This window comes from Strigops habroptila, chromosome Z (assembly GCF_004027225.2).
Source record: "Strigops habroptila isolate Jane chromosome Z, bStrHab1.2.pri, whole genome shotgun sequence".
In the NCBI taxonomy this organism is placed as follows: Eukaryota; Metazoa; Chordata; class Aves; order Psittaciformes; family Psittacidae; genus Strigops; species Strigops habroptila.
In genome coordinates, this window is record NC_044302.2 from 72,734,745 (window position 1) to 72,760,916 (window position 26,172).

Below are 26,172 nucleotides of genomic sequence, written 5' to 3' on the forward strand. Positions count from 1 at the left end.
TGGTTAGGGTTGGACGGGATCTTAAAGATCATCTAGTTAAAAAAAAATAAAAAGGCAATTTATTATGTTTTGCTTTCTATTTCCTACTTTGTAGTTTATGGGTCTCTAGCTAAAGGACTTCTTAGAAGCTAATTACCAAGCAGAATAAAGCCCTATGGCAAAGCCTCAAGAGTTCTCCTTTGGCTACTTCAACTAGTAAACTAGAAATCCTTACCTCCTGTACTGTAGTGTTCCCTTACCAGTGTTAGATGGACCTCTGGTGAGAAGCAAGCATCATCATCCTCAATTCACAGGCCTAAGAACTGAAGTACTTAAAGGCATAAACAGGATTGAAATAGTTACAAGGTAGGAAAGAAGACACTAAGAATGACGTAAGTCCCACATGTGCTGTCAACTACTATCAACAATATCTCTCCCATGATATACTGAAACACTGACCGTACCACTGTACAAACTGCTTGAATAACTGGCACGGAAATATAGTCTTTTGTAAACTAACAGCTGTGTGTAATATTTACTTACCACACTGACTGAGCATTCACCTAGCTCCTCTGCATTGCTTCATTCATTTCCCCTCCTTGTTCCCAGCAGACTCTTTCTGTAGCTAGTGCACTGAGACAAATGCTTTGCCATTTAAGGCATTCCTACAACCATAAAAATCTGGCCTATGACTTCCAGTGTGGCTGAACTAAAGCCCAATGGCTAAACTTCAAGTCTCAAAATAATATTGCCTCCAAACCATGGGAAATTTTAAAATATCAGCTATTTCCTTACAGCTACAGCTGCTGGAGTTCATCTCACTGCATTTCAGTGTGGACTGTAATTTGTAAGCTCACTAAGTTTGTGGAGACATGCTAACACATAGTGGTCACCCTGTTCTTCCTAAGGCGATACATCCTTTGTCAGCTTGGTCCCCCAGCTCTTGAAGAAATTCTGCCTTTCTCGAAAGAAGTTTAAAAGCATGGAGAATGGATACACAGGATGAAAGCTGTAAGGGTCAGGCTTATCTTCCATTAGTGTCCTTCATAATTATGGAAAGGTGGATGGAAAGGACCCCTCTTATGTTTCAGAATTCTTCAGAGGAGGGAAGAGGTCTTTTCTTAAGGCAGTAAAGCTGATCTGCTGCTGCTTCTTGTCCACCTCCCTTCTTTCTGCCATGCGTGGTTCCCTGGCACTTCCACAGTCACAGCCATACCCTGGAGCCCCATGGTATGGAGTGAAAGTGTAATATATGTGAATATCAGTCATCAGATAACATAGGGTCAGAAAAATATTTTTAATGAGGAAATGTCAAAGGAAAAAAGTCTGCTTTGGATCCCCCCTATATATTTGCCCTTGTAACAAAAGAAAAGAAAAACAGCCTCTTTGTTTTCCAGTCATGTAGCCCTATTAGATGTGATGGCTGCTTCTAATTCCTATGTGATCCTAACTGCCAGGTAACATTTCAAAATTTTTCACTGTTTCACTAATCCTTCTAGACATTCTTTGTTTCACAGTCTTTCTGAAAAATGTAAACAAGTAGGACTCAACAACAATGCAACGTCTTACATTCCACCTATGCTTATCTTACATTTTGAAGATCCATAGTAACCCCAGCATCAAGCATACTACTGAGTATGGTGCAGAAGTTAATAGTCAGAACCTAATTACATGTATTTTTTCAAATCTCCTAATCTTCTGTCAGTTGCAATTGGGCCATTACAGGTATATACACTCCCAGATGACAAAACTAAATATGTGTGTTGAATTGCAAGATGATTTTCCTAGCACAAGCTAGAATCTCAGTACTTCTGGATGAAATCCACATAATTTTTCTTCTACCGACCTCAATTTTTTTCTCCTATACATTTTCATGTTCTGATTTCCTGACCTCTGCCATTAGTCAGTACTCGTCTATCCAAACAGCAATGTAAGTTGCACATTTTCCACCATACTGCCTGCCTGAAAATAATTTTATCAGCCCTTTTAAAGACAAACAATATCTGCAAAATCATTTCAGGAATTAGCGTTTCCTATCCTCCCCTCCGATGTCTTATGCTGATAATACTGAATAGGTAAGGCATTTGGGGCATAAAGGCCACTGCAAATGGCCTTCCCCTGATTATTATGTAGGTTACTATTATTATTACTATTATTATTACTATTATATAGGTTCTGCAAGCGTTCCAAGACCCAGATGTGGAGCAGGACTCTATTAGAAAAAGCAATAATTATATACAGTCTGAAGTGATGTCCCTATCACAAAGACTTTACAGTCTACAAAATTAGACTATCAAGAACTAGACTGTCAAGAACTACAATTCCCCAGATGTGTGAAGAACAGGATTGCCAACCAATAGTGTTAAAAAATCATGAGTCATTCCCTGAAAAATATTGAGACTGATTTAAACATCATGAGATTTAAAAAAAAACCAAATCAATTACAAAAGATGAATTCTGCTTGCCTCCAAAGCATTTACATTGCATTACCATTATATTTTTCAACTTCTTCACACTTTGTTGGTGTAGAATCCTAGGCAGGCAACTAAAAAAGCTGAGGCTTAGGCACAACCTGCTAACACTCTGAGTTTTGTGATAAAGCTCCTAGTGACAAATTGGCAATGCGATGATTGTTTAGATCTAGCTAGAAAGGATGTCAAGGACACTGAGTATTTTCAAGTTCTTGAAATAAGCCAAAAGGTCAGGTCATGTGCCTGTAATTCATTTTTGAGGGTTGCATAGCCAATAGTTTGGAATTCCTTTTTCCACTTCACCCCCCAGATCTTTGGGAATGTAACTTAACCTATTTCTTCGAACTTGTTCAACGTTCTCCAAATTAGTGTTCACCCACACATACATTTCAATGTGTTGCCAAGAGACTTGTGCTTTAAAATAATTTTGTTATTTGCTATTATTATCTCCTATCAAGAAAGTGTTCTGCTTCCTTATGTCTTCATTGAAATAAGTCTCCAAATGGCGTGTAGGTGAACAAAGCCTTTCAATTCCATTTATGCCATTTTTGAAGAGTGGTAAAGAGCAACTGTCTGCAAGAATCAGTAATTTTATAATTACATGTGTATTAGAGTAGCTACATGTATGACATATCACATAGTGAGTCATTCTGCAGAAATGCTGGAGAAGCAGTAGAATATTATCCTGTATTTTGCCCTTTGTTCACTGTCACCATATATTAATACATATGCACTTTGCACACTATGGAGATAAAACAATGTTACTCCAACATGGCAAGGCAATACCATCACCTTCATTTTGGGAAAAATTTATCATTCTACTAATAAAATGGTATTTGTTTAACATACTTTTACCTCTCAGTTTTTCAAGATTCTAAGAGCTGATTGCATTGCAGTGAGGATCCAGCCTTCCCACATGGCCCTGGTGGTCAGCTGTCAGTGCTATTGTGAAGTAACTCTTGCTCTGGGGTAGAGATGTCTTGTAGATAGTGGTGTGCCAAAAAGCAGTATTAAATACCTTTCTTCCTTTGCAACAGCAAATAGCAAATCACATCTGCAAACAATAGTGCCCAATTCATGGTCCAAGGACCTTGGAAACACGTATCAGGTCCAGTTCAAATTCCTGTTAGTGATTTGCCTTAAATCATGTACATTTCTGAGTCAGCAGGTGACAAGCTATTGCAAAAATCAAAAGGTCGGCCTCCACTCCAGACATCTGATGTATTTATCTTCTCAAAATATCCTATCTTTCTCACATCTGGACCTCCCTGTTAGTGAACTATGTGAGCTGACAGTGTGTAGTGAAATACGTGTTGTTCGTATTCACCCTTGATATTTGTGTAATTATGAAGGAAAACGGTTTGCAGTCATGTTGGTCTAGCTCTTTTCATGGACACCTAAATGGCTGAATAATTAAGAAAAATGAAAGAACCATTTTTAAAACCATTATCACAATATGCACATGGATTTATACACCTGCTGGCTGTGTAGATCAATTCACAGCTATGTCATCATACTTTCTAGGCAAATGAGAGCTGCTGGACTTTGTAAAACATATCTGCCCTTAATGCCTGTCAGAGCATGGCTTTCCTTCAACCTTCTGTAAAGAGTACATCGCTACCATTTAAATCTCAACCTGTGAAACCTATTATCATGCCACCTTCCCACTCTGCTTGGGACTCCTTATAGCATCTTCTTACAACATAAAATGTCTTCAGACAGGCAAATGTACAAATGTTGTATGAAATGTTTATGCTACTTAAGAAAAAATTCAAAGCATTTTTCACTGATAGGAATTTCTTTAATGATCACATGGGCACGGTCTTTTCCAGCTTCCATCAAAATCTGTGACAATATTCACAGTATTCATACTGGGACCAGGAACACAACTTGGAGAAAAATAGAAGTGATCTAGAACTACTGTTCCAGATCCCAGGTTTTAAAAGTATAATGTGCACCATTATCAAGGAATTCTAATATGTTTTCATCATTACTCTTTTATGCTAGTTGGACACAGGTGGGTTCTTCTGATCTCTCAGTGAAAAATAGCTGATAAAACACCAATGTTTCATTGAGATGGAACAAAACTGAGTTTTGGTAGAAAAAAGATACCCAGCATTAGAGACCTATAAACTAGCAAATAAAAATCCCATCTGCCATCTTCCTCCTAGCTGTGATCCCATTGGCTCCAACATAATTAAAAAATCCCACTGATCTGCCACAGGATTTCCAAGAAAAGGGAAGGGAAGGCAAAAGGAAAGGGAAAGGAAAGGGGAAAAAAGGAAAAGGGAACCCTCCTCTCCTTGTTGCTTTTAGGCCAAATGCAGACTATTTTCCCTATAATGTATTTTGACCAATAACTCCATAATTCTGAAAAAACTCGGTTGAGGAACATACAGAGAAGAATGACTGATTTGATAAGGTTTAAAGTGTCTTTGGTAAGACAGTAGAAAAACCTATGCAAACAGAAGATAAAGCAGCTACTGTCAATCCTACTGGAAGTAGATAACAAGGATCCTTCTGTATATTCAGAACCAGCTACTGGAATACAAATACCTTTAAAACTAAAAGAGTCAGTCAGATTTGTTACATACACCAGTATGGGATCTGGTAGCTGAAATCTAACCTACATCGGACTAAAGACGAAGAGGATCTCCATTACTGCTATGAAACCAGTATCCCTCCAAAAAACAGAAACCAGAAGCCCATCAGCTCTGCCCCTGGGGACAGTCAGAGCATCTGTCAGAAAGATCCTGAAGGTCCTGTTGATTTATTTTATAGGTTGGCTCAGGACCAGATTTATATTTTTTTTCTTACCCAGCTATATTACTTAGTGTATGTGGTAGTCAAACTTTGAGGTCAGATGTTAGGAGGCCCAGGCTCCAAGCTTTAGGGAAAAATCCTGCAATTTTGGGTGCTTACTACAGTAAAGTATTCTTACATACGTAAGACATAGCTTTGTGCATTACCTTGGGCCTCATCTGGCTCTTCACTGAACTCCATCTAGAATCACACTTTTCACTTCTGCCTCTTATTTCAGCCTTCCTATATAGCTATAAAGAGTAGAACCAAAGCAAGTTGACTTTGCTAACAGCCTAATTCTGGAATTCAGAGATAAAAGCATTGTGCTCAATGGCTCATGCTTAGTGAAAACCATAAAGATTTTACCTCCCAACTTACTGTATTCCAAAGACTTTCAGGAACTTGAACCTCCTCGAGCAAGTCTAGAGAAGTGCCATGAAGATGATCAGGGGGCTGGAGCACCTCTCCTGTGAAGACAGGCTGAGAGAGTTGGGTTTGTTCTGCCTGAAGAAGAGAAGGCTCAGGGGAGACCTTAGAGCAGCTTCCAGTGCCTAAAGGGGGCCTACAAGAAAGCTGGAGAGGGACTTTTTACAAGGGCCTGTAGTGACAGGACAAGAGGGAATGGCTTTAAACTGACAGAGGAGAGATTTAGATCAGATATTAGGAAAAAAATTCTTCCCTGTGAGGGTGCTGAGGTGCTGGCACAGGTTGCCCAGAGAAGCTGTGGCTGCCCCATCCCTGGCAGTGTTCAAGGCCAGGTTGGATGGGGCTTGGAGCAACCTGGTCTAGTGGAAGGTGTCCCTCCCCATGGCAGGAGGCTGCAATTAGATGAGTTTTAAGGTCCTTTCCAACCCAAACCATTTTGTGATTCTATGATTCAGTTACTTTAATGGTAAAAGAAGCCAATGCAACAACATAATCCAATGGCAAATGTTGACAACTGGAAATGTTCACAGTGCTTAGAAATACTATGCTTTTTACTGGATTATTTTCTCATTAAAATGAGATATTTGGGCAGGAATTGATTACTCTGTGTTTTGAATGTTTGTATATGCTCCCTGGCTTAATGCATTCAAAAACAGTTGCAAACTTCCCACCTGGTGGACTGGCGTCAAATGAAAAAAAAGCAAACTCCATGACTCTACCTGCGTTCTAGGAAGTGTATTGGCACCTGTTTTTTGAAATCTTCGCAAAATCCTGTTGCTTTATCAAAGCATTTGAAACAATGCAATACCCACAATTTCACCAATTTCCTGTGGTCACCATAAACTATGAAGAAAAGGCACTTCATTAGTTTTCTGTGGATCAAATCAACTGTCATCAAAGCTTATATAAGTTATAATAATAGGCTGACCTAGGTAGAAAAAGTTGTAGACTAAATAAGCAAAACTCAATTGCTTTTCTCGCAACTACAATCTCTGAAGATAATTTTTTTAAGGAGTATGAAGCCAAAAGTCTTCTCTTGGTACACTGTGGACCACACTGTACTGTGTACTGCCTCTCCCAGCACTGAAACACTCAAATGCCTCAAAAAGCTGAAAACATTCCTAGCCTATGACATTACTTGCTATGTTCCGAAGTAATTTACTTAAAATGCTGTTAAGACAGCTCTGCATATTGGAAATGAATGCTGACACACAGGGCTACATACATATCAGGTCACCATGCAGTAATAACTCATCAATATAATAGTTATTCATGTATTTATATATGATCCCAGGCCAACAACAAAGTAATTGGGATCAGCTTAGCCTTCCAGAAAAAGATTATCCATGTAAATGCATGTCACTTCTTCCTAGGCAAATGTTCAGCTTTCAAGACTAATTCCTCTGTATGTTTCACTAACATTAAATAAATAAATAAATAAACACAACCCCCCGCCCCATATTGTCATGCATACAATCTTATCCATGATCTACTGTGAGAACTTTGTAACAGTGAGCAATATAGACAAAGAATGTATTCCTATCCTCTGCACATATTAAATTCATTGGCATTTTTTCACACATACATCCTATTCATTTTATAGTTATTCCAGGTGTCTTGAAATCACACAAAGCTAAAAATGGTTTCAATAGAATTTAGATTCTATGATTCTATGATTCTGTGTTTTTTGTTTGCTCGGCAGCTGTGCTTCATGGCTGTACAAGCAGCTAGCCTCCCAAAGTAATAGTTCTTCTGGTCTTTTTCCATAGCTGAGTTAATTTTTAAAATAACTTCAACATTTCAAGAATGATCCATGGGCTTGGGCTATCTTTAATTTTTCTAATTTTATTGGGACACTTTTATTACTTTTTTTTTTTTTTTTTAATATATATATATACACATACATATACCTCTCCATACAGAAACTGCCAGCTTGATTCTCCATCCAAGATCAAAGCCAATGTCTGTCACACTATAATAGGAAGATCAAATTAAAACCAGCTTGCTCATCAGGATGTTTAAAACATCTCTATTTCACCTGCCTAAGTACTTTTAAAAATGCTTGTTTAAGTTTCTATGGATGCTGTAAGTTACCAACTTCATTTTTTCAAGGTCATATCCATGGAATTATATTTGATGAAGTGAAAAAAAGAGAGACAAATTATTAAGAAAAAAGACAAGAATTTTTTGCATGCTTTTTTAAAAAATATTTTTAGGGACAAAGCACTAGCAGAAAAGAACACAAGCATTGTACAGACAGGAAACAAAAAGTATGTGGAGATCTTTGGTACAATTCAATACACATTGTTCTACTGCTGAAGAACATGAAAATATGTCTCTAGCCTTCACAAGTTATATAGCGTAATTGTTTCATGATTTTTCTAAGGTTGCACAACTCCTTTAAAATATTGCAAACTCCAGGAAGGCATATATCAGCTACAATCACATTGCTTTATACCAGTAGGAGGGCATTTTTTTGTGATAAGAGTGCTGCAGACAATTCTAGTTCTCCCCAGAAGATACTAAGAAATACTTCATGTAGAGGGAAAAAAAAAAAGAAGGATACTCAAAGCATTAAGAGAAATACACAAACCATGGAAACTCCACAGAGAAAGAAGTAAACTCTAACTTAATCTTCGCTAGTTTTCAGGAAACATTATATTGCAGTTATTTCCTCTAGCTCACCGAAAGAGCTCAAAAGAAACTCAGTAAGTTGTAAGAAGGGATACATGAGAAAGTGAATAGACAGAAAATTAAAGGCCTAAATTCTGAAGCTGTCTTGCAACTAATTTTGTTGCTACTGTCTAGAGGCACCACTTCCTGGGACAAATCAGAGTTTTTACTTACTGAAAGTAACATCTCAGATTCCCAGTATACGTGGGAGAACATAAAAACTTCCACTCTGTGGCAGTGAGAGCCAAGGCCAGACCTCTTCTGCACAGGGTAAGCCTGATCCTTCCCACCCTGAAACCTCATGTGCCTTTTTCTTCCTGTACCTCTTCAGTGCCACTCACGCTTTGCCACATTTCTGTACAGGAATCTGGACATGGTGTTTCTTACTGTTTCTTTGCATTACTTATTTTTGGTTCGCTTTCTCTCTGTTTTTGTAACATGGTAGTAAGCCAGCTTTCCTTTTAAGTGGTCTGGAACTTTTTATGATTTAATAAAGTAATAGATACTTAGTCATCTGCTACGATGAGGCTTCCTTTTTTTTTTTTAACTAAATTTTCCTGATGGTGAGAGAAGCAGACAAATTACTGTAGTTGCTCAACACATTTGAAAAATAAGGATACTTTTTTAGGTCCCCCTATACACATTTATGCAGCTGGCTCTGGATTTTAACCTTTGGGATAGATGATAGCTCTTGCTTTTCATCCAGGTGGATTTCAATGCCTTTCCCTGCCTCAGCAAGTACATGTTTGTCTGTTTCCTGAAGCTGTCACCTAGAAAGCCAGATCCATGTGAAGACCAAATGTGACATGGCTTCAATTGCAGTTGTTGCTGATCTACCCCATGCCTTAGTTACCTTGTCATCACAGACGGAAACCATGCAAAACTTCACTAGTGTATGTTTTGGAATGGAAGGTGTCAAGTGTAATTAAATGAGGTAAATTAAACTTTAATTGTGCACTCTCCTTCATGTCATCATGTCGCTCAGCAAGACAAGAGCAGTCTTTTTTTTTTCCCCCCCCTTACATTTACCAGTTGATCTCCAAGTTTGAAAATCATAATCAGCAAGCTTATAAACAGAAATCCCTTAAGGAATTGGATCCCAATGTTATATACACCCTTAATCATGCTTGTGTGTGGAGAGGGGGAGGGAGACCATTGTCAAGGACTTGCACTGAGAAATAAATGCTTCTTCACAACTTCTGTATTTAAACCCTGTGGGAAATCCTACAAACTATTTCTGTACTCTCTACCCCCAATTTTCTCACTAGGAGTACAGGGCAGAATATTTTCCCTCAATATTTGGTTAGAGCTTATGCCCAGTGTAACCACTGGTGGCTTTCCAGCTGCCACCAACACCCCGGACCACCTCTTCTGCCTGAAGCGTGGGCCTCTTACACCGCGCTGCAGAGCACGGCGGTTGCCTGGCAGGCAGCGTGGCAACACAGGCCTTGCACGGGACAACCTCCCCTCTCGCACGCGGGGGTCATTACGCGCCAGGCTCCTTTGCCTGTCTGGCACAAAACCCAATGGCCCGGCCATCTTGGGAACAAGAGCAGGGAGGCAAGCTGGAGCAAGGAGGTCTGGGCATGGCACCCACCAGCCACGGCCGCGGGCTGTCAGCCTCTGCCAGGGCCCATCAGACACCTTTGCTCCTTCCTCCCCTTGCTCCTTGCTTTTCTCTTCCCTCGGCCCGGGGCTGCTAGGCTGGGAGAGGTGAAGCGCTCCGGCCAGCGCCGTCGCTCTCTCTCCTCCCTGGCCTGCGCCCCGGCAGGGCACAGGCAGAAGCCCACCAAGCAGCGGTGCCCGCAGCCGAGCCCCGCGCCCCGGAGCGGCGGGGCTGGGCGGGCCGGGAGGCGGGGGGTGTCTGCGGGAGGGCGGGCGGGGGCCGGGCTCTCCCGTTGCCAGGTGAGGTGCAACGTCTCCGCCTTCCCTTAGAAAGCGCGCAGCAGTGCGGAGCGCACGCACACGGGCAGGCAGATCGCCTCGCTTCGCCCCGCCTGGATTCGGCTCGACTCGACTTGACCCGGCTGCGCACGGCGTGGAGCGCCCCAGACCCGCCGCCCCCCGCTATGGCGAAGACGGAGAGGAAGGGATACAGCTGCCCGGCGTTCCTGAAGAAGAACTGGCTGCTGCTCAGCACGGTGGCCGCCGTGATAATGGGTGAGTGGGGGCGGCAAGGCAGGCGGCAGGGAGGCAGTGCTGCGCCGCCGCCCCCCGCCCGGCCTTGCCTGGCACGTTACGGCCGTTCCCGTCGCAAGGCCGGCGCGGCGCCAGACCGGGGCCCGCAACACCAGCGAGGGGCGCTGCGCGGCCGCTGGACCGGCCCGGGCAGTGCGGGGCCACCCCACGCCCAATCCCGCCCCCTGCCGGTGCCGTGAAAGCCTTTCGGCCCTAACGGCGGGCGAGGGGGGCCGGCTGCCCTACCGCCTCGGCGCGCAGGCCGGCTGAGGTGCGCCGGGGCCGGGGCGTCGCGCAGCCGTGGCCGCGGGGAACGGGTCCGCAGTGGCGCGGTGCTGTGGCGGCCGCTCTGAGCGGGGTTTTGCGTGTGTAAACGCAGCGGTCCCCGGCCCCCAGCAATAGGGTCGGCAGCGGCGTGCCGAGATGCCGGGTGCCCTCTGGGCCGCGGCTGCCCCCTGCCTGCACCTCTCCGGCCTGTGTGACAAAGGTCCGGTGATTAGCAGGGCAAAACCGTGTTTCGAAAAACCTGCAAGTGCTCCGGTTGACTGCGAGCCCTTGGTGCATGGGTGCTGCCCTGTGGCAGGCTGTGCCCCGGGCACGCAGGTTGCCGAGTCGGGGCTGGCCGCGGGGGAGAGAGGCGGGCTCACGGCGCCTTCGGCTGGTCTGCGGGTTGGAGCACCGCCGAGGTGGAGGCTGCTGGGCACCAGGGCATTGTGATGGCTTCGGGGTGCTTCTGATGGCCTAAGCAAGCAGTGCCACCCAGCTTTCAGTGGGGCTTTCAGCGGTGGTGTAAACATAGGAGGATTTCTCCTGGGCTTGACAAGTTTCCAGAGGCGCAATGAGTTGAACGCCATCTTTTTAGGAATAGGTGGGCAAAAGGGCCAAGAGAAGCTGTCAAATGACTTGGCTGAGGAGACTTTTCCATAGGACGTAATTTTGGTCCTTGTCACACCTCCTTTTCGTTTTCTCTTGGTGATTATTTTGATGCTAAGCAAGGAGTGCTTCCTTTGCATTATTGCTCCTTTAGAGAAGTGTTACTTTAAGTATTTCAGTAAGAGCAATTGCTGTTTGATGGGTCTCTTTCAGATGACTTTTCTTGCTGATAGGAGCTTTGGCTGGAACAAATTATTTTTGTGCATGTTTGTTGAGGAGAGATTTATTCCTTTGGAATTCCAACCAGCCATTTATAAGCTGTGATCAGAGGTGTACTTACTATACATGTGTGTTTTCCTCCACCCATTCAGTATTTGAAAGATCTCAGTTCTTTTCACCTCTTTAGTCAGTGAAAAGGTTTTTGTGAGTTCTTATACCAAGTGCTAAGGGCTTGCTTTGAAAATCTGGCTGTACAGCTGGAGGAGTGTGTGTCTGTTTCGGTGTGTGTACAATTGTTTTTCATGTGCTCCTGTCAGGTACAATTCCTTAAGTTGACATACTTGTGTATCGATTACAGAAGTGGTTAAGAAATACTCCCTTTTCATTATCTTTAGTGAATGTAGGTAGAAATTAAGTGTGTGATGTGATCCTAGAAGCTGATCATTCTGAAATGAGATTTCCGAGAGAGCCACAGAGCCTGGCAGTGTGGAAACTGGGGAGACAATTTGACCCTAATCCCCAATGGGACTTCACCGTGAGAGTGACAGGCACCCAAATTACCTTCTGTGTCATTGGAGTTCTCTACCTGCTACACTGTAATTAACAGTCCAGAACTCAGGGGAGCTATGTAATTTGACAGAGAGAGTCTTCATAAAAATTCCTTGAGCTTTGGACCAAGTTACATTTTGCAAGAAGCTATGTATCTGCTGCATTGTCAATATTGCGTGGAGCTGAAGTAAGTTACACAAGGAGAATGGTGAAACCCTTGTAAGGATGGCTTGGTGGAATTGTGCGCTATCTTTTTATTACAGCTTGAGGAAAGTTTGTAACATACCTGGAGTCCACAAACCTCTCATAATTAAATTTACATATTTATTATTTTTCAATATACAGTGGGAAATTGCTCTGAGCTTTATTGATCTACTTAATGTGGAGGAACAATTTAGCATTCATCATCACTTACCAATTTGGAAAGCAGAAAATATATTTAGACATAGGAGTGGAAATATAAAATGCAGCAGGCGGTGGAAATGTGCCGTGAAAGTTGTCCTGCTGTGCTGCAGAGTGCCTGATATTCCAGCATCATCATATGGAATCATGATTTTTGCTTATTGCTATTAGAGCTGTGTTCAGCATTCTAGTGGGATATGCTTATCTTTGCTAGTATCGTTACTAAGCTAAAAAGTTTTCCTAATTACTTGTTGTGTGCCTCTGACAAGAGGAGACAGAAACTGAAACCACTCAAAATTCCAAACACTTTTTCCTTGAAGGGTAATTTTTTTCTGTTACACTTGATGCATTCAACCAGTCGCCTGTCACTTACATTTTCAAAACCATTGGAATTTCTTTTATAGTCTCACTCCCCTTCTCTAGGAGGCAGAGGGGCAGAGTAGTAGCAGCCTCACACAGGTGCCTGTGAAAGGAGGGTAGCTTGTATCTTTTTTGCTCCATTGGCTTTACTGAGCCCAAAGCAGCTGATCTGACAAAATCAATTTAAAAGTCAACTTCAAGTGCTTCTTCAGCCTTTATAAAGGAAGTTATATTGCTTCCAATTTGTACAATCAAGTCAAAATAAACCAGAAATATCCCTGAAATTTACTCACCCTGAAACAGGTTTCCAGAGGACAGTTGTGGAGGGAGAGTTTAAGTCACACTTCATAGCATTCTGAAAGACCATCAATTTTTTTATCATCACTTTGTCTCCAAGAGGTCACTGCTGCAACACAACCAAACCAGTCATGGAGGTAGAAGGCTGATGATGTGTAAATACTTGCTCATTTGTTAGTCTGTGGGGCATAGCCTACCAGCTTGTAGTCCTGAGCAGTTCTGCACCAGAACAGCTTTCTTTTCACTGTGGAAGTTAAAGTGTAAGTGGTTTGAGTACATGTGGTCTCAGGCACTGAGCTGCAGCAGCTTGCTATGCTGAAGCAGAGATCTTTTTACAGACTTGCAGAGCATACACAAGTAGGTTACAGGTTTTTTTTTTGACTACTTACATTTTCGAACCTATTACACCAGTATCATTTTGTCATAGCTCTGTGGTTCGGGAGTGTGATTCTGAGGGATTCAGCTTGTGTAAATTTCCAGGTTATGTGTTTATAAGTACTTTAATTTTTTTTTTTTTTTCCTTTTTGTCGCTTAATAGGGTGTCTCTCCATCACTTCCTACATTAATTCAGAGCTTCAGATAGCTGTGAGCCTGCCTATGACTCTGAAGCGTTGTGTTTTTCCAGCAGCCGCGTGCGGGGCGCTGGAGTTGTTCAAGTGCTCACGCGAGGGGCGTGAGGAGCGCAGCGCTGGGGCTGGCGCACGTCCCGCCGCAGGGCGCCGCCTCCTGCTCCCGCCGCCGCCGCTCCCGTCTATCGGAGCTGTGCAGGGCGGTTGCTCCGCTCTGCCGCTCGCACGCGCGGGTCCCGGCGCTCCTGACGCGCGGGGCGGGGCGGGCAGGAGGAGCTGTCCGAGGTGCCGGCGGGGCGGCCGGCGGGCGCGCGGGCGCTGTGGGGTCGGGAGGCGGCGGCGGGAGGCAGCGGCGAGGCGAGCGGGAGCGGGAGGGGTGGGCGAGCGCCTGCAGCATGCCCGGGTGCCTGGGTGTTGCACCTCTACGTGAAGCGCATGTAGGCCCTGCAGGATCAGACACCTTGCTTGTGCAGTACCTTGCTGGAAGGTTGAGTCTGGCATCAGGTGTCCTTTTCCTCTTGCATTTGAGAGGGGGATTTAAATATGGATAGTTCCTATCTGTAACACCAGCATCGCTGAAACTTTGCATGGTGTGGCTCTAGCTGTTTGCCAGGATTTGATGAAGGCAGCAGTCACTGGACCTTCTGGTTTTTGCTTACTAATATCATCCCAAGAGCCCATATACCAAAAACTTATTCTCTTTAATCGGAATTATTATTTGGTATTAATAGAATTAAGTAGTAATACCTCCCTACAAGAATATTTTTTGTTCACATGTCTGTGTTAAAAAAAATAAATAAATAAATTTGTCGGGTGTATTCACACCTGCTAGCTGAAATGCTAGGCTCCCTCTGTAATCAGATATAGCAGGATTTGACAGCTGCTTTTAAAAGCACTCGTTCCTTTAAAATTCATCCATGTCAGAGCAGTGCTGGCACATGCTAGCATTACTGGAAGCCAACTAGTGCATTCTTACAAGAATGAACTTTTCACAGGGTGAAGACAACAAGAGAACAATTAGTAGCCTCTCACTCACTCTTTTGATGGCCTCTCAGCACACAGAAGCCCAGCCTGAACCCAGGGAGGTCACCATGCTCCTGAGGATGAGAAGTTTCTTTTCAAATGTAGCCTGCAGCCTCTAAACCACATAAACCCATAAAGTGTTTCAGCTTCTTCCAGTAAGTTGTTTCTGTCTCTGACAAGTGTAATTTGAAAATAAAAAGCCCATTCTGTATACGGAATAGGGCTTCACTCTTTTTTCACTCCCGCCTCCTCATACTTTTACGTCAAAGTGGCCTATTAGCTTAGTTTAGGCTGTCTTCAGTACCATTTCTCTTTGCTTGCGCAATACAGTGTGAAGGTTACAAACAATGAAGCAGATTAATTGCCTTTTGAAATACAACAGGGAAAACAGAGCCCTTTTCTTCACAGCAGGAAAAAATTAAAGGGAATATACTGAAGCAAAGGAATTAACTTCCCTGTCAGTTTCTGACAAGTGTAGTTGCAAAGTAAACATCTGATTCCTTTCTTGAAATCTGAAGCATAACATTTTATTAATTTGGAATTCATAACAAGTGAAGACCAGGCATCATGAATCAACTGTGGTAGCATGGAAATTAAACAGAAGACTCTGTTTTTTTTTCCTGGTGTGATTTAGAGCACCATAGATGATACTTGTGAATTTTTATGCCTCATTAGGCACTTGTGGTGCTAATCGGGCTGTTCTTCTATGTCACACTGCATACAGTTTGATACAGGATGAGATCTTTTCAGAAATGTGTGAAACCCAGCAATCCTGAAAGAATGACTGAATTTAATTTTAAAGACAGAAGTAAAATGCAGAATGGCTAACAGCTTAATCTGAGAGTTTTACAGACTACTGAAGATCAAAAATGCTCTGAGCCAACAAAAGAAACCGAAGACTGAAGTTAAGCATGGTGCCTCTTACTCTTGAGATGTTTTGGAGCAAAGAAGCCCCAACTTTTATCTGTTCTTCTGGTGTGTAAAGTATTTTCCTATTTTCCATGTATTTTGTGTCTTGTTTTTAAGATGAAGCCTGGCTTTCACTTTATGTGAATGGAGTGAAACCATCGCCAGAGCTGAACTTTTAAATAAAGGGAGCTTTGGAAGGAGTGGGCTCTTCAAAGCCCCAGAGCTACCAAAGTCAATAAATGTTTCTTTCCATTTGAAACAATAATAGCAGTACCAATAGCAGAAAAACATTTACTGTTTCCAGTTTCCCAATATTATTTAAGGGAAGATACTGCAATATAATTAGAAAAATATTTCTTGTTTTCCGTTTACATCTTAACAAAGTGTAAATACCCTCTTTTATTATATACCCCAAGAAATATAAAATGTTCAGGCCAAGACTACTCACAAACAACACCTGCACTGTTCGCAAATACACCTTTTTTTTTTTTTTATTTTTTTTTTTTTTAAACAAAAGCCTCATAGCTTCATAGGATTTGTGGAAAGTATTTTACTTGTGGCCCCACAACAGTAAGTCATGCTGTGAGATCATGTCTGCATCGTACATCATGTTGAAGATCAGGGCTACATTGGACTTAGTGTTCCAGATTTCTTTTTCTGTCTGCCATTGTTCCACATATTGTGCATTCCATGAGAACCCAAAAGCATGCCACATGATTAAATCTGACTTGATAAATTTGACATGTGATAAATATTTCACAATACACTGCAAAACACCCAGCCACTTCTTGGTCTTTTCATGGTTTTGGAACTGCAAAACAACCTGGCTTTGCTTAATCTGAACTAATTTTCTAGGTGATATCTCTGATTTTTCAAGGCTTTGATGTCTTTATTAGTTTCATAATAATATTTCTGCATGTCCCTATCTGTCTCTCTTTAGTTTCCACTAAATCGCCTTTCCGTCTGCTTATCTCAATTTATTACAGTCAGAATCATTCCACTGCCCTTCCAGCAAGGCGATAGCTAGAACAGAATGTCCTGTTTACTGTTCTTTATTCTCTTCACAGTTTAAAACAAGCTGTAACAAGGATCAGAATCTGGCAGATATTCCTAATTACTGGCCTTTCACTTTTCTTACACTATTGTCCCCCATTTAGTTTCTCATGTGCTTCAGAGGTACACAAGGAAGGTGTATTTTTCCTGATGTGCTCTATTCAGCTAATATCTTTGGGTGGGCTATACAGAATACACGAAAGTGCTCACATAGCTTTGGAATAGCAAGCAAATGTTGTGAAAGAGAACAGATCATCAGTGGGCTTTTAAAAGAAAGGGAGAGAAGCTCTAATTTTATGGGTGGCATTGAAATGGTGCCGTTGGTGTTGTAATGTGTGAGGCCGTGCAAGTAAGATGTTAGACACTAGAACTGGGGACAAGACAGTATCTGAAATGAGTTACAAAAAGGGTTCAAATGAAAGCACTATTTTATGAAATTGAGTGGATTTGGAGACATGTAAGCAACAAGACCTGTATGTGTCTGTTTGACTAAGAGGAGAGAGGTCATAGTTAAAGAAGGCTCCCAAGTTACAGATGGACAGGGTGAAGGATAATGGTAGTGGTTTTAGAAGTGACAACTGAAAGGGGCTATGGGGAAGATCTGCAAAAGAAGAAGTGCAAATTACCATTGTCATATTACATTTCAATTTTACTATAAAATACCGGATTATGAGATAGAAAGATATCTCCTGGATTATCACATCTAGTCTACTGCTGCTTCAGGTCACACCATTTTAGCTGAATTTTTGTAACATACCGTGTTTTACCTTAAAGCTGGATATGCTTCTTGGTGCTTCCTTATAGGAAGCTGTATTCATCAGTCTGATTGTTGAAAGCCTTACAGTTTCCAGTCTAAATGTGTTCAGGTTCAGTATGCGCCCATTTGTTAAAATACTACTTTCTCTGCAATTCAGCCATTTTCTGTATTTCTAGCTCACTCATCTCTGTTGGACAAACCAAGCTCCTTAATCTCCTTTCAGAAGGAAGGCTCCTCGTTCTTTTAATCACTCTACAGTCCTTTACGTGTATTCCTGTTCCTGTTTGAGTCCACTTTTCATGGAGTCTTAATGAGTTTCACGCAGTATCCCCACACGGAATGGGTAGGTGCCAAATTCATGAGGAACTGTAGCTTGTATAACTGCTGGGAAAGAACTGTAGTTTTCCTCATATTATTTAATTTATGAGATAATCGTGCTAATAGGTGGTGTTTGTTATGTTAAGGTCGTTAGTGCTTAACTTCACAAATCCAATGAGTCACTGCGTTTGTGGAAGAGCTGTGAAAGAGGCACATTGTATCTGTGATACAACTTAATTTATGTTAACAAGAGTTAACGACTAACCAAGGAATTAATTCTTCACAACACTTCTTTGTATTTTTTCTGTATGTTAATGGACTGTTCCTATAGGTAGGTTCTGTACGACAGTTCTCACTAGTGTACTAAGATACATGCACAAATGAAGCATGATCGTAAAGTTTTTTTTCTTTCCTTCAACTGTATACTTTCGTCTTGGCTTTCTCAGATAGACATTACATCTGAAAGTATTTGGAACATGTGTACACATGAAATTCATCTACGGCACATTTAGATAAATTAGAGGAAACTAGGAGTCCAATAGGAGCTGCTGTTAAATTACCGAACTGCTTAGCCATCTGCACATTGCTGTTCTGGGGGAATGGCCACAATTTCCCTTTTCCTGGCTGAATAAATAACTGCCCTTGGTTTAACTAAGGGTGGGTCCTGTGCAGGGCTGCATTGCAGAGAGGCTGCTCTGTGGTATCAGTGACTGCTACAGGCTGCTTTGTGTTATCAGTCCTGCTACAGACTCCCGCAGCACAGAAAGTAGCTGGAGTTATGTGGCTTTGTTGGTTGCAGAAGTCTTTACACCTGCTGTGGGTAAGGGGAGCCCCGCACACCGGAGAAGCTAGTTTTTCCCCCTCTGGCCAGTGTTCCACCTTGCCTTCATTCCTGAAGTCACTGTACACCCAAACTTTCCTCACACTGCAGTCAGATGACAGTGTGTCATTGTGTTTAGGAATTTACAACTGCTGCACCCTCAACAGGTTAATCAGAGAGAGGACATAGGGGGTCTCACCACTGCAGAGGAATGAGCACACCTTCCTCTAATACATTCCTACCAAATATTTTTCAGTAGGCCAAGATCTATCTTGGGAACTTTCTTTTGGAAGGTTTCTGAGAGAACTTTTCTTCACATATATTTGTAAGCAAGATGGCAGTCTGGAAAAATCAGCGTCCAGAGAGGTAAGATCAGTTACCATGCAGTTTATCCCCCAGAGACCTTAAATCCTGCCTCAGTAATTGTCTGCAATCTTGGGGTTTGTAAGAATCCTGGGTTTTTTTCAGTTAACATCAGTAGTTTTGTTGGAAGGAATATTAATTGTCAAGTAGGCAATGCATAAAAAATAATGCAAAGAGAGCTGAATTAATAAGCTGAAATAATAAGTTTATGAGTATTATTACAAGCAATAATTTGTTCTACACCCTCTATTTTAGTGTTTTGTAGTTGGCACTGTGTATTTCTTTGTAGTTAAGAGACGGCCAGTGATATTACAGGACCTCTAGAAAGAGCAGAAACAAAATGTATTTTATAAAATATTACTAAAGGACTTGGACTGTATCACAGATTGCAAAAATCTTGCCTGCCTGTGCTGCAATTTGACATGTTTAGATTAAATGTTTTATATTGTGTTTCCAATCAAGTCAGTGAACTATGTTTGCTAGCCTTTTCAGTCCTGTGAATCATCTGCTGTAAAGATAATCCAGTTAAGTCCCACCACACCAATCACTGCACGCACATACAACAGGCCAGACTGGTTCTGTGTAAACACAGCCATCATCTCTTAGACCCTGGAAAGCCTGAGGCTTGGCAGATGTGATGGATACAGTGCTATATGCAGTGCAGAGAGTTCCTGGTACTATCCCCTTGTAGTACTTTAGCCCAAGTAGTGTTATCATCCCTCCTGCCAGCCGCAATCATTGACAATGGTAACATAAGAAAAATCTCACTAACTAATTCCTGGCTCTGGGACTGGTGTCAGCATCAGAATTTTGGAGTTTTGACCATGGGTCAGTCCATACAGCACCAGGCCTGCTGTGACAGATGGGGTACGCCTGTCCCAAAGAGGGAGAAGGATTCTAGCCCAAGAGCTAGCAGGACTTCTGGTTCAGAGGGATAACTAGATTCAGAGGCGATAACACCAGGTTCACTGGACACGAGCCACGGGACAACAGGCCACTGTTGGAGTCCAGATCCACAGGGCAACTTAAATGCATTTATGGCAATGCCCACAGCATGGGCAGCAAACAGGAGGAGTGGAAGCCATTGTGCAGCTGGGAGATCATGACACAGTCACCATCACAGAAACATGGTGGAATGATTTGCATGATTGGAGTGCTGCAGTGGGTGGCGACAGGCTCTTCAAGAGGGATAGGCAAGGAAAAAGAGGTGGTGGGGTTGTCTTATATGTCAGGGAGTGCATCAACTGCCTTCAACTCAATGCTGTGAGTGAGAAGGCTGAATGCTTGCGGTTGAAGATCAGGGGGGAGGTCAACCGAGCTGATATCCTGGTAGGAGTCTGTTATAGACCACGCAGCCAGGATGAATCTACAGATGAAGTGTTCTTCAAACAACTGGGACTAGTTTCAGGATCTCTTGCCCTTGTTCTTGTGGGGGGCTTCGACCTACCAGATGTCTGCTGAAAGTACAACACAGCAGAGGAAACAATCCAGGAGGTTCTTGGAGGTATGGAAGATGACTTGATAACCCAGCTGGTTAGTGAGCCAGCTAGGGGAGATGCTTGGCTAGATTTGCTGTTCGCAAACAGAGAAGGACTGGTGGGTGATGTGATGGTTGGAGGCCATCCTGGGCAAACCAATCACGAAATGATTGAATTTTCAATCCTTGGAGAAGTCAGGAAGAAGGCCAGCAAAACCGCCACCTTAGACTTCCGGAGGGCTGACTTTGGCCTGTTTAGGATGCTGGTTGGCAGAATTCCTTGGGAGACATTACTGAAGGACAAAGGGTCCAGGAAGGCCGGACACTCTTCCAAGAATGAAATCCTTAAGGCGCAGGAGCAGGTGGTCCCCATGTGCCGACAATCAAACCGATGGGGAAGAAACCAGCCTGGCTGAACAGGGACATATTGCTGGAACTCAGGAGAAAAGAGAGAATTTATCACCTGTGGAAGAAGGGACTGTCACCCCATGAAAAGTACAAGGATGTTGTCAGGTTATGTAAAGAGAAAGCTAGAAAGGCAAAGGTACAGATGGAACTAAATCTGGCCACTGCCAGAAAAGATAATGAAAAGGACTTTTTCAAATATATCAGCAATAAAAGGACGGCCAAGGAGAATCTCCATCTTCTACTGGATACTAGGGGAAACCTAGTGACTGAGGATGAGGAAGAGGCTGAGGTACTTAATTCTGCCTTTGCCTCAGTCTTTAATAGTCACACCAGCCATCCTCAGGGTACGCGGTTCCCCATATTGGTTGGCAGATAGGCAGCTGATTGAAGTCCCCATAATTCAGAAAGAAATGGTTAGTGACCTCCTGCTCCACTTAGACGTACACGAGTCTATGGGGCTGGATGGGTTACACCCAAGAGGGCTGAAGGAGCTGGCAGAGGAGCTTGAACATGAACAAGGTAGTGAGAGCAATAATGTAATTTCAAAAGATTGTTGGAACGAGGAACTCTTTCCTCAGTTGCTGCCACTAGATAAATAGTATCCTTACAAAAACAAACCAAACCAAACCAACCAAAAAAAGGCCTCAACCAAAAAAAGCCTCAACCAAAAAATCTCCCCAAAACCAAATATAAGTACGTAATTAGTGTAAGGAAGCTCTGCTAAAATCTTGGGAGCACTTGGAGAGTTTTTGTAGTGAAATCTAAAGAAGCGGAAAAGAAAACGCTGAAGAATGAAAATGAGGGTGAATTCTTCTGCCTGCTAGTAATCCCGTTCAGTGATCAAACTTTCCAGCTGGTCAAACATGACAGTCACCACCTGGAATGAAAGGTACGTGGTTAATAGTCACATCTGCTCAAAGTAAAGTGGCATTACACATCTTTTAATACAGTCTAGTCTTGATGCAATTTAAGTATGTGCCTACACTATGAAGTGAATAGTCTGAAGGCATGGAGATTATCTGTATGCTTCAGTTCAGCTATTTACAATGGTGTTTTCAGGATCAAAGCCTTAGCAACTTACTTCAATACATGTAGCCGTTTTATAAACAGAGTTTTATCTTGCTTGGGTTTATCTTGAAGTCCAGACTAATTGTTTTGAACGCATCCAGTTCAGTCACTAGATTAGAAACAGACATCATTGTGTCTTATCAGTCACTAATCAACAGTGTTTACGTAATATTGCAAATACCTCCAAGGCTATTAAGATTCGAGATTGTTGCAAGGAATTTAAACTGTCCAAGTTCACTGGCACAGATGACACATCAGAAATTGTTATATTTGCTTAGAGCAGCCTATTTATCTGAAAGGTTAACTTGTTCGTTTTCAATCTCTTTATTAACAGGAAAGACTTAGTAGGAGTTTATAATCTGCCTCTATTTTCTTTCAGCCTGTTTTTGCAGGTGGAGATAGAACACAATAAAAATGGTTCATTATCTTTTTGCGCTCTCAGAGGCAAGTTCTGTGAAGGTAACTAGTAGTTTACATTTCTGCATCAAACTAACATCCGGATAGCCTGTGAACTAGCACAAACCACAGACATGACGAATCTTTAGGAAGGATTACTTATGAGGGTGGTGAGACCCTGGAGCAGGTTGCCCAAAGGAGTTGTGGATGCTTCATCCCTGGCAGTGTTCAGGGCCAGATTGGACAGGGCTTGGAGCCACCTGGTCTAGTGGAACTAGATGATCTTTAAGGTCCCTTCCACCCTAACCATTTTGTGATTCTGTGATTTTTTTCAAGAATCCTTGCTTTCTAGAAGAGAATGAATATCTTGTTCAGTAGATAATTGGCTGTGGGATCCCTGTCTATTCCCTTCAGGACCAACGGTACAAACCAGATGTCTGTGAATTTGCCTAAGTCTTTGAACCTGCTGGTAATGTCTGCCTCCACAACTTTAATCACTTAGAATGAGGAATATATGCTGTAAACCTGTTTAGTCTGACTTTACACCAGCTTCTTGAGCAACATCTAACTCAAGTGTCTTGTATAGCATCAAAAATAAAACTGGGGGAAGATGGGCATTTGGCTTGGGCACTAGCAGCTTTCATGGGACCCCGCAAGTTTACATGAACCACTGAGGCTGGTAAAGGTAGGCTGGTACCTTCTTGTGCTGTTGTAACAATTCTGCTGTAAAATACAGCCCACTGATGTCACTAAAATACCAAAGGGGGTAAATAATTCCATTAGCTTCAGTAAGGCTATTCGTATGAGTAAGACCTTTAAGCACTCAATGAGTAATGAAGGATTCTGTGTTCCTAAGTCTCGCTCAATCCAGTTTGAAATTTTATCTCTTCATATTCAGTTTGGCCAGGATTGAAGCATAGCAAAGTTTGTATGTGAAACAAGAGTCATAGTGCTTTCTAAAGACTGATGAACACATTTCCTATACCAGTGATTTTCATTTGAAAACCATGTTGAAATGGAAAATAAAGGTATTGCCTGCCTGAAGAAGTTTGTCTTTTGGCCTATGATTTGTTTTCTTTTGGTAGAAATCTTGTTTGTGATTTGTCTCAGAAGCTAGAACTATCTGATGATTCATTTAAACCAAAGGTAAGAGGAAGTATGAAAGCGCCTTGTGCTGTGGCTCAATCACTGATTAAACTTATAGTCTGGTATTTTGTAGATTGATCATATAGTATAATGAGTGTGAGTATGCTGAGTGTATTTTTGTTGATCAATTTCCTGGACATTATTAAATTAATTTAGTGATTATAGTCACACACTTTTCTGATTATGAAAGGCAGCAATTACTGAAAGCATTGCTGCTGTGTAGACATATTTTCACCAGTACAAATTATCTAACATATTTATACCGTATCATTTTTTAAAATGTTTGATAGTGTTTATATATTGTATTGTTTTTTGGTTTTTGGTTTTTTTAAATGCAAGTTGTGGGTCTTCTGGAGCTAGTGAAACCAGGTAAAAAGTCACTGCTGGACTGGACCGATAATCAAGATTTTTCCAAATATATACTTAAAGACATCCTCCAAGTTCAGAATTACATGTGTTATTACTATGGTTATCACTAATGTATAGAACAGAAAAGGCAACATTTCTAATTTGCTATAGAAGTTTCACTATGGCTGTAAAAATGTGTCTATTGCTCTTTTTTTTTTTTTTTTAATGTTCTCTCCTATTTTTCCTCTTTTTTTCCCCATGTGTCTACTATAAACTACTGCTGATTTGTTCCACATCTTTTTGTGCCTTTTAGGTATTGGAGTTGGCATGCTTGTTCGGGAATATGGTAAAATGTCTAACCTGGGTAAATCCTACTTTTCCTTCCCTGGGGAAGTGCTGATGAGAATGCTCAAACTTATCATTCTGCCGTTAATCATCTCAAGTATGATCACAGGTATGTCTGGAATGTATTGTTAGCTGATGGGATTATCATTGTGGTTTACCTTTCTTTCTAAATGAAATAACCTTAAAAAAAATAGTTTGATGGAAAAAGTCTAGATTGGTACATTTACATTAAGCTTTTCTATATATAATGAAAATGGATTTGGAAGGATTAGCCCAATATCTGGTAATTAAATTATAAGGAGCTGTGAGATAATAACTTAATAGATTCTTGTGTCTCTTTCTCCCTCTTTTCAGAAGTGGGTTAACCAGTTGCAGATTACAAGCCCAAAGCTGCAACTGCATATTCTTAGGTACAGTGTTAACTATTGTAAGTAGTCTCATGCTGCCATTTCATAAGAAAGGGAGAGCTGATCTCATATCATACTGTCATAAAAAAGAGGAGATTCTTCACCTGCACTTTTCTGGTCTCAACAAATTCCCGTGAGGTATCTTGCTTGAGCTTTAGCGTTTGCTGAGTCCTTCATTCAATGCACTGACCTGACAGAAAACTATAAATTAGGAAAAAAGGAAAAATCTCTTTGGTACACTTAGTTCAAAAGGGTTTTGGGGAAGTTCAAGAGAGTGGGGAGGGAGACTCTGTGGCCAGGAAGGCATTATGGAAAGAGAAGCAAAGCTTCCCTTCTCTGGAAGAAGCAAGCAAGCCGTTGGCTGAAACTCCACCACAGCATGCAAGAATTTACGAACATCTCACCCAGTAGGTGAAGATAGACAAAGCCAAGCAAACTTGTCTTTATTCTTTAAGCCTCTTACTGAGAGAACATGGGTTGTGACTATTTTCTTTTGGCTTCCTACAATGAATCAGGATGCATTTGTCATTATATTGTCCCCTTTAATCTTCATAAAACCTCTGTTTTGTGTTCATGTCCAGGTGTTTGTTGTTTGGTTGAATGGTCATGGAAATACATCAGGCATTTGACTGCAGAAAAGGAGAGCATGCTGTGATCAGAAGATGAAAGGGAAATTATGATCATGCCATGAAAGTGCTTTCAAGAATAGGGTATTGAATACAAACTCCCAGGCTCCTCAAAGTTCATGTCCAAAAATACCAGTAATTTCAGCAATGCACCCCAAAGTGGGCAGGAGGACCTTAAGGGAGGCTGCCAAGGTCTTTGGGACATATGTGTAATACAGGGTGACAGGAACCCAGTATTGGAATTAAAATAGAGAACACCAAGAGCTGCAAGATGGAGATCCAGATAGGAAAGCTGCAAGAGGCAGAGTGAGAAAATAGTCAAGGGCTGTGTCCAAAGGAATGAAGGGAGATGAAACAGTTGTTAATATGTAAAGAAGAGAAGAACAGATAGAGGTTTGAAAAAGGGCTTGGTGTTTTAATGAAAAGACAGGACAGCAGCATTTTCATAAAGAGCAGGAACTGAGACAGAAAGCGACTGAACTCTACTTTTATCATATTGAACTTGAGTCTGTGACAGGAGATCCAGGAAAAGCTGCCAAGACAAGGCTATATATTCTTTCTTGCCAGACAAGGCTGTATATTTCTTTTTTTCTAAGAAGCTTTATTTCTAGAGTGAAGTTGGGCCTTTGTCCTCAGAAATAATATCATTAGGATAACCATTAAATTAATTATTTATTAAATGTCTGGTTCTTGTAAGGGGAAAGAAGAATTATGCTGTTAAAAATACTATGCTGCTGTTTAACATTCCAGTATGAGTAAACTGCAGTTGTAACTACTAATACGAGCTTGGATTTTAAAACCTGCAGATTACAGGAGTTAAATTCATATGCAGAGATGAGAACAAGGTGCTCCAATTCTGACCTTGGCATATCCAATATACATAGAAAAGAAGGGTTATTTTTTTTCTACA

At 41.8% G+C, this 26,172-nt stretch overlaps 1 protein-coding gene across 2 annotated transcripts in view; it reads left to right on the forward strand.

Moving 5' to 3' along the window:
- Positions 1–10,251: 10,251 nt before the first annotated feature.
- The window catches only part of SLC1A1 (solute carrier family 1 member 1), a 45,961-nt gene continuing 30,040 nt past the window's right edge, over positions 10,252–26,172 (forward strand). For both annotated transcript variants that reach the window (XM_030470008.1, XM_030470007.1), the window contains exons 1-2: positions 10,252–10,511; positions 24,198–24,338. In XM_030470008.1, the coding sequence (XP_030325868.1) occupies positions 10,421–10,511; positions 24,198–24,338 (232 nt within the window). In that variant the 5' untranslated portion in view covers positions 10,252–10,420. The remainder of the gene's footprint in view (positions 10,512–24,197; positions 24,339–26,172) is intronic.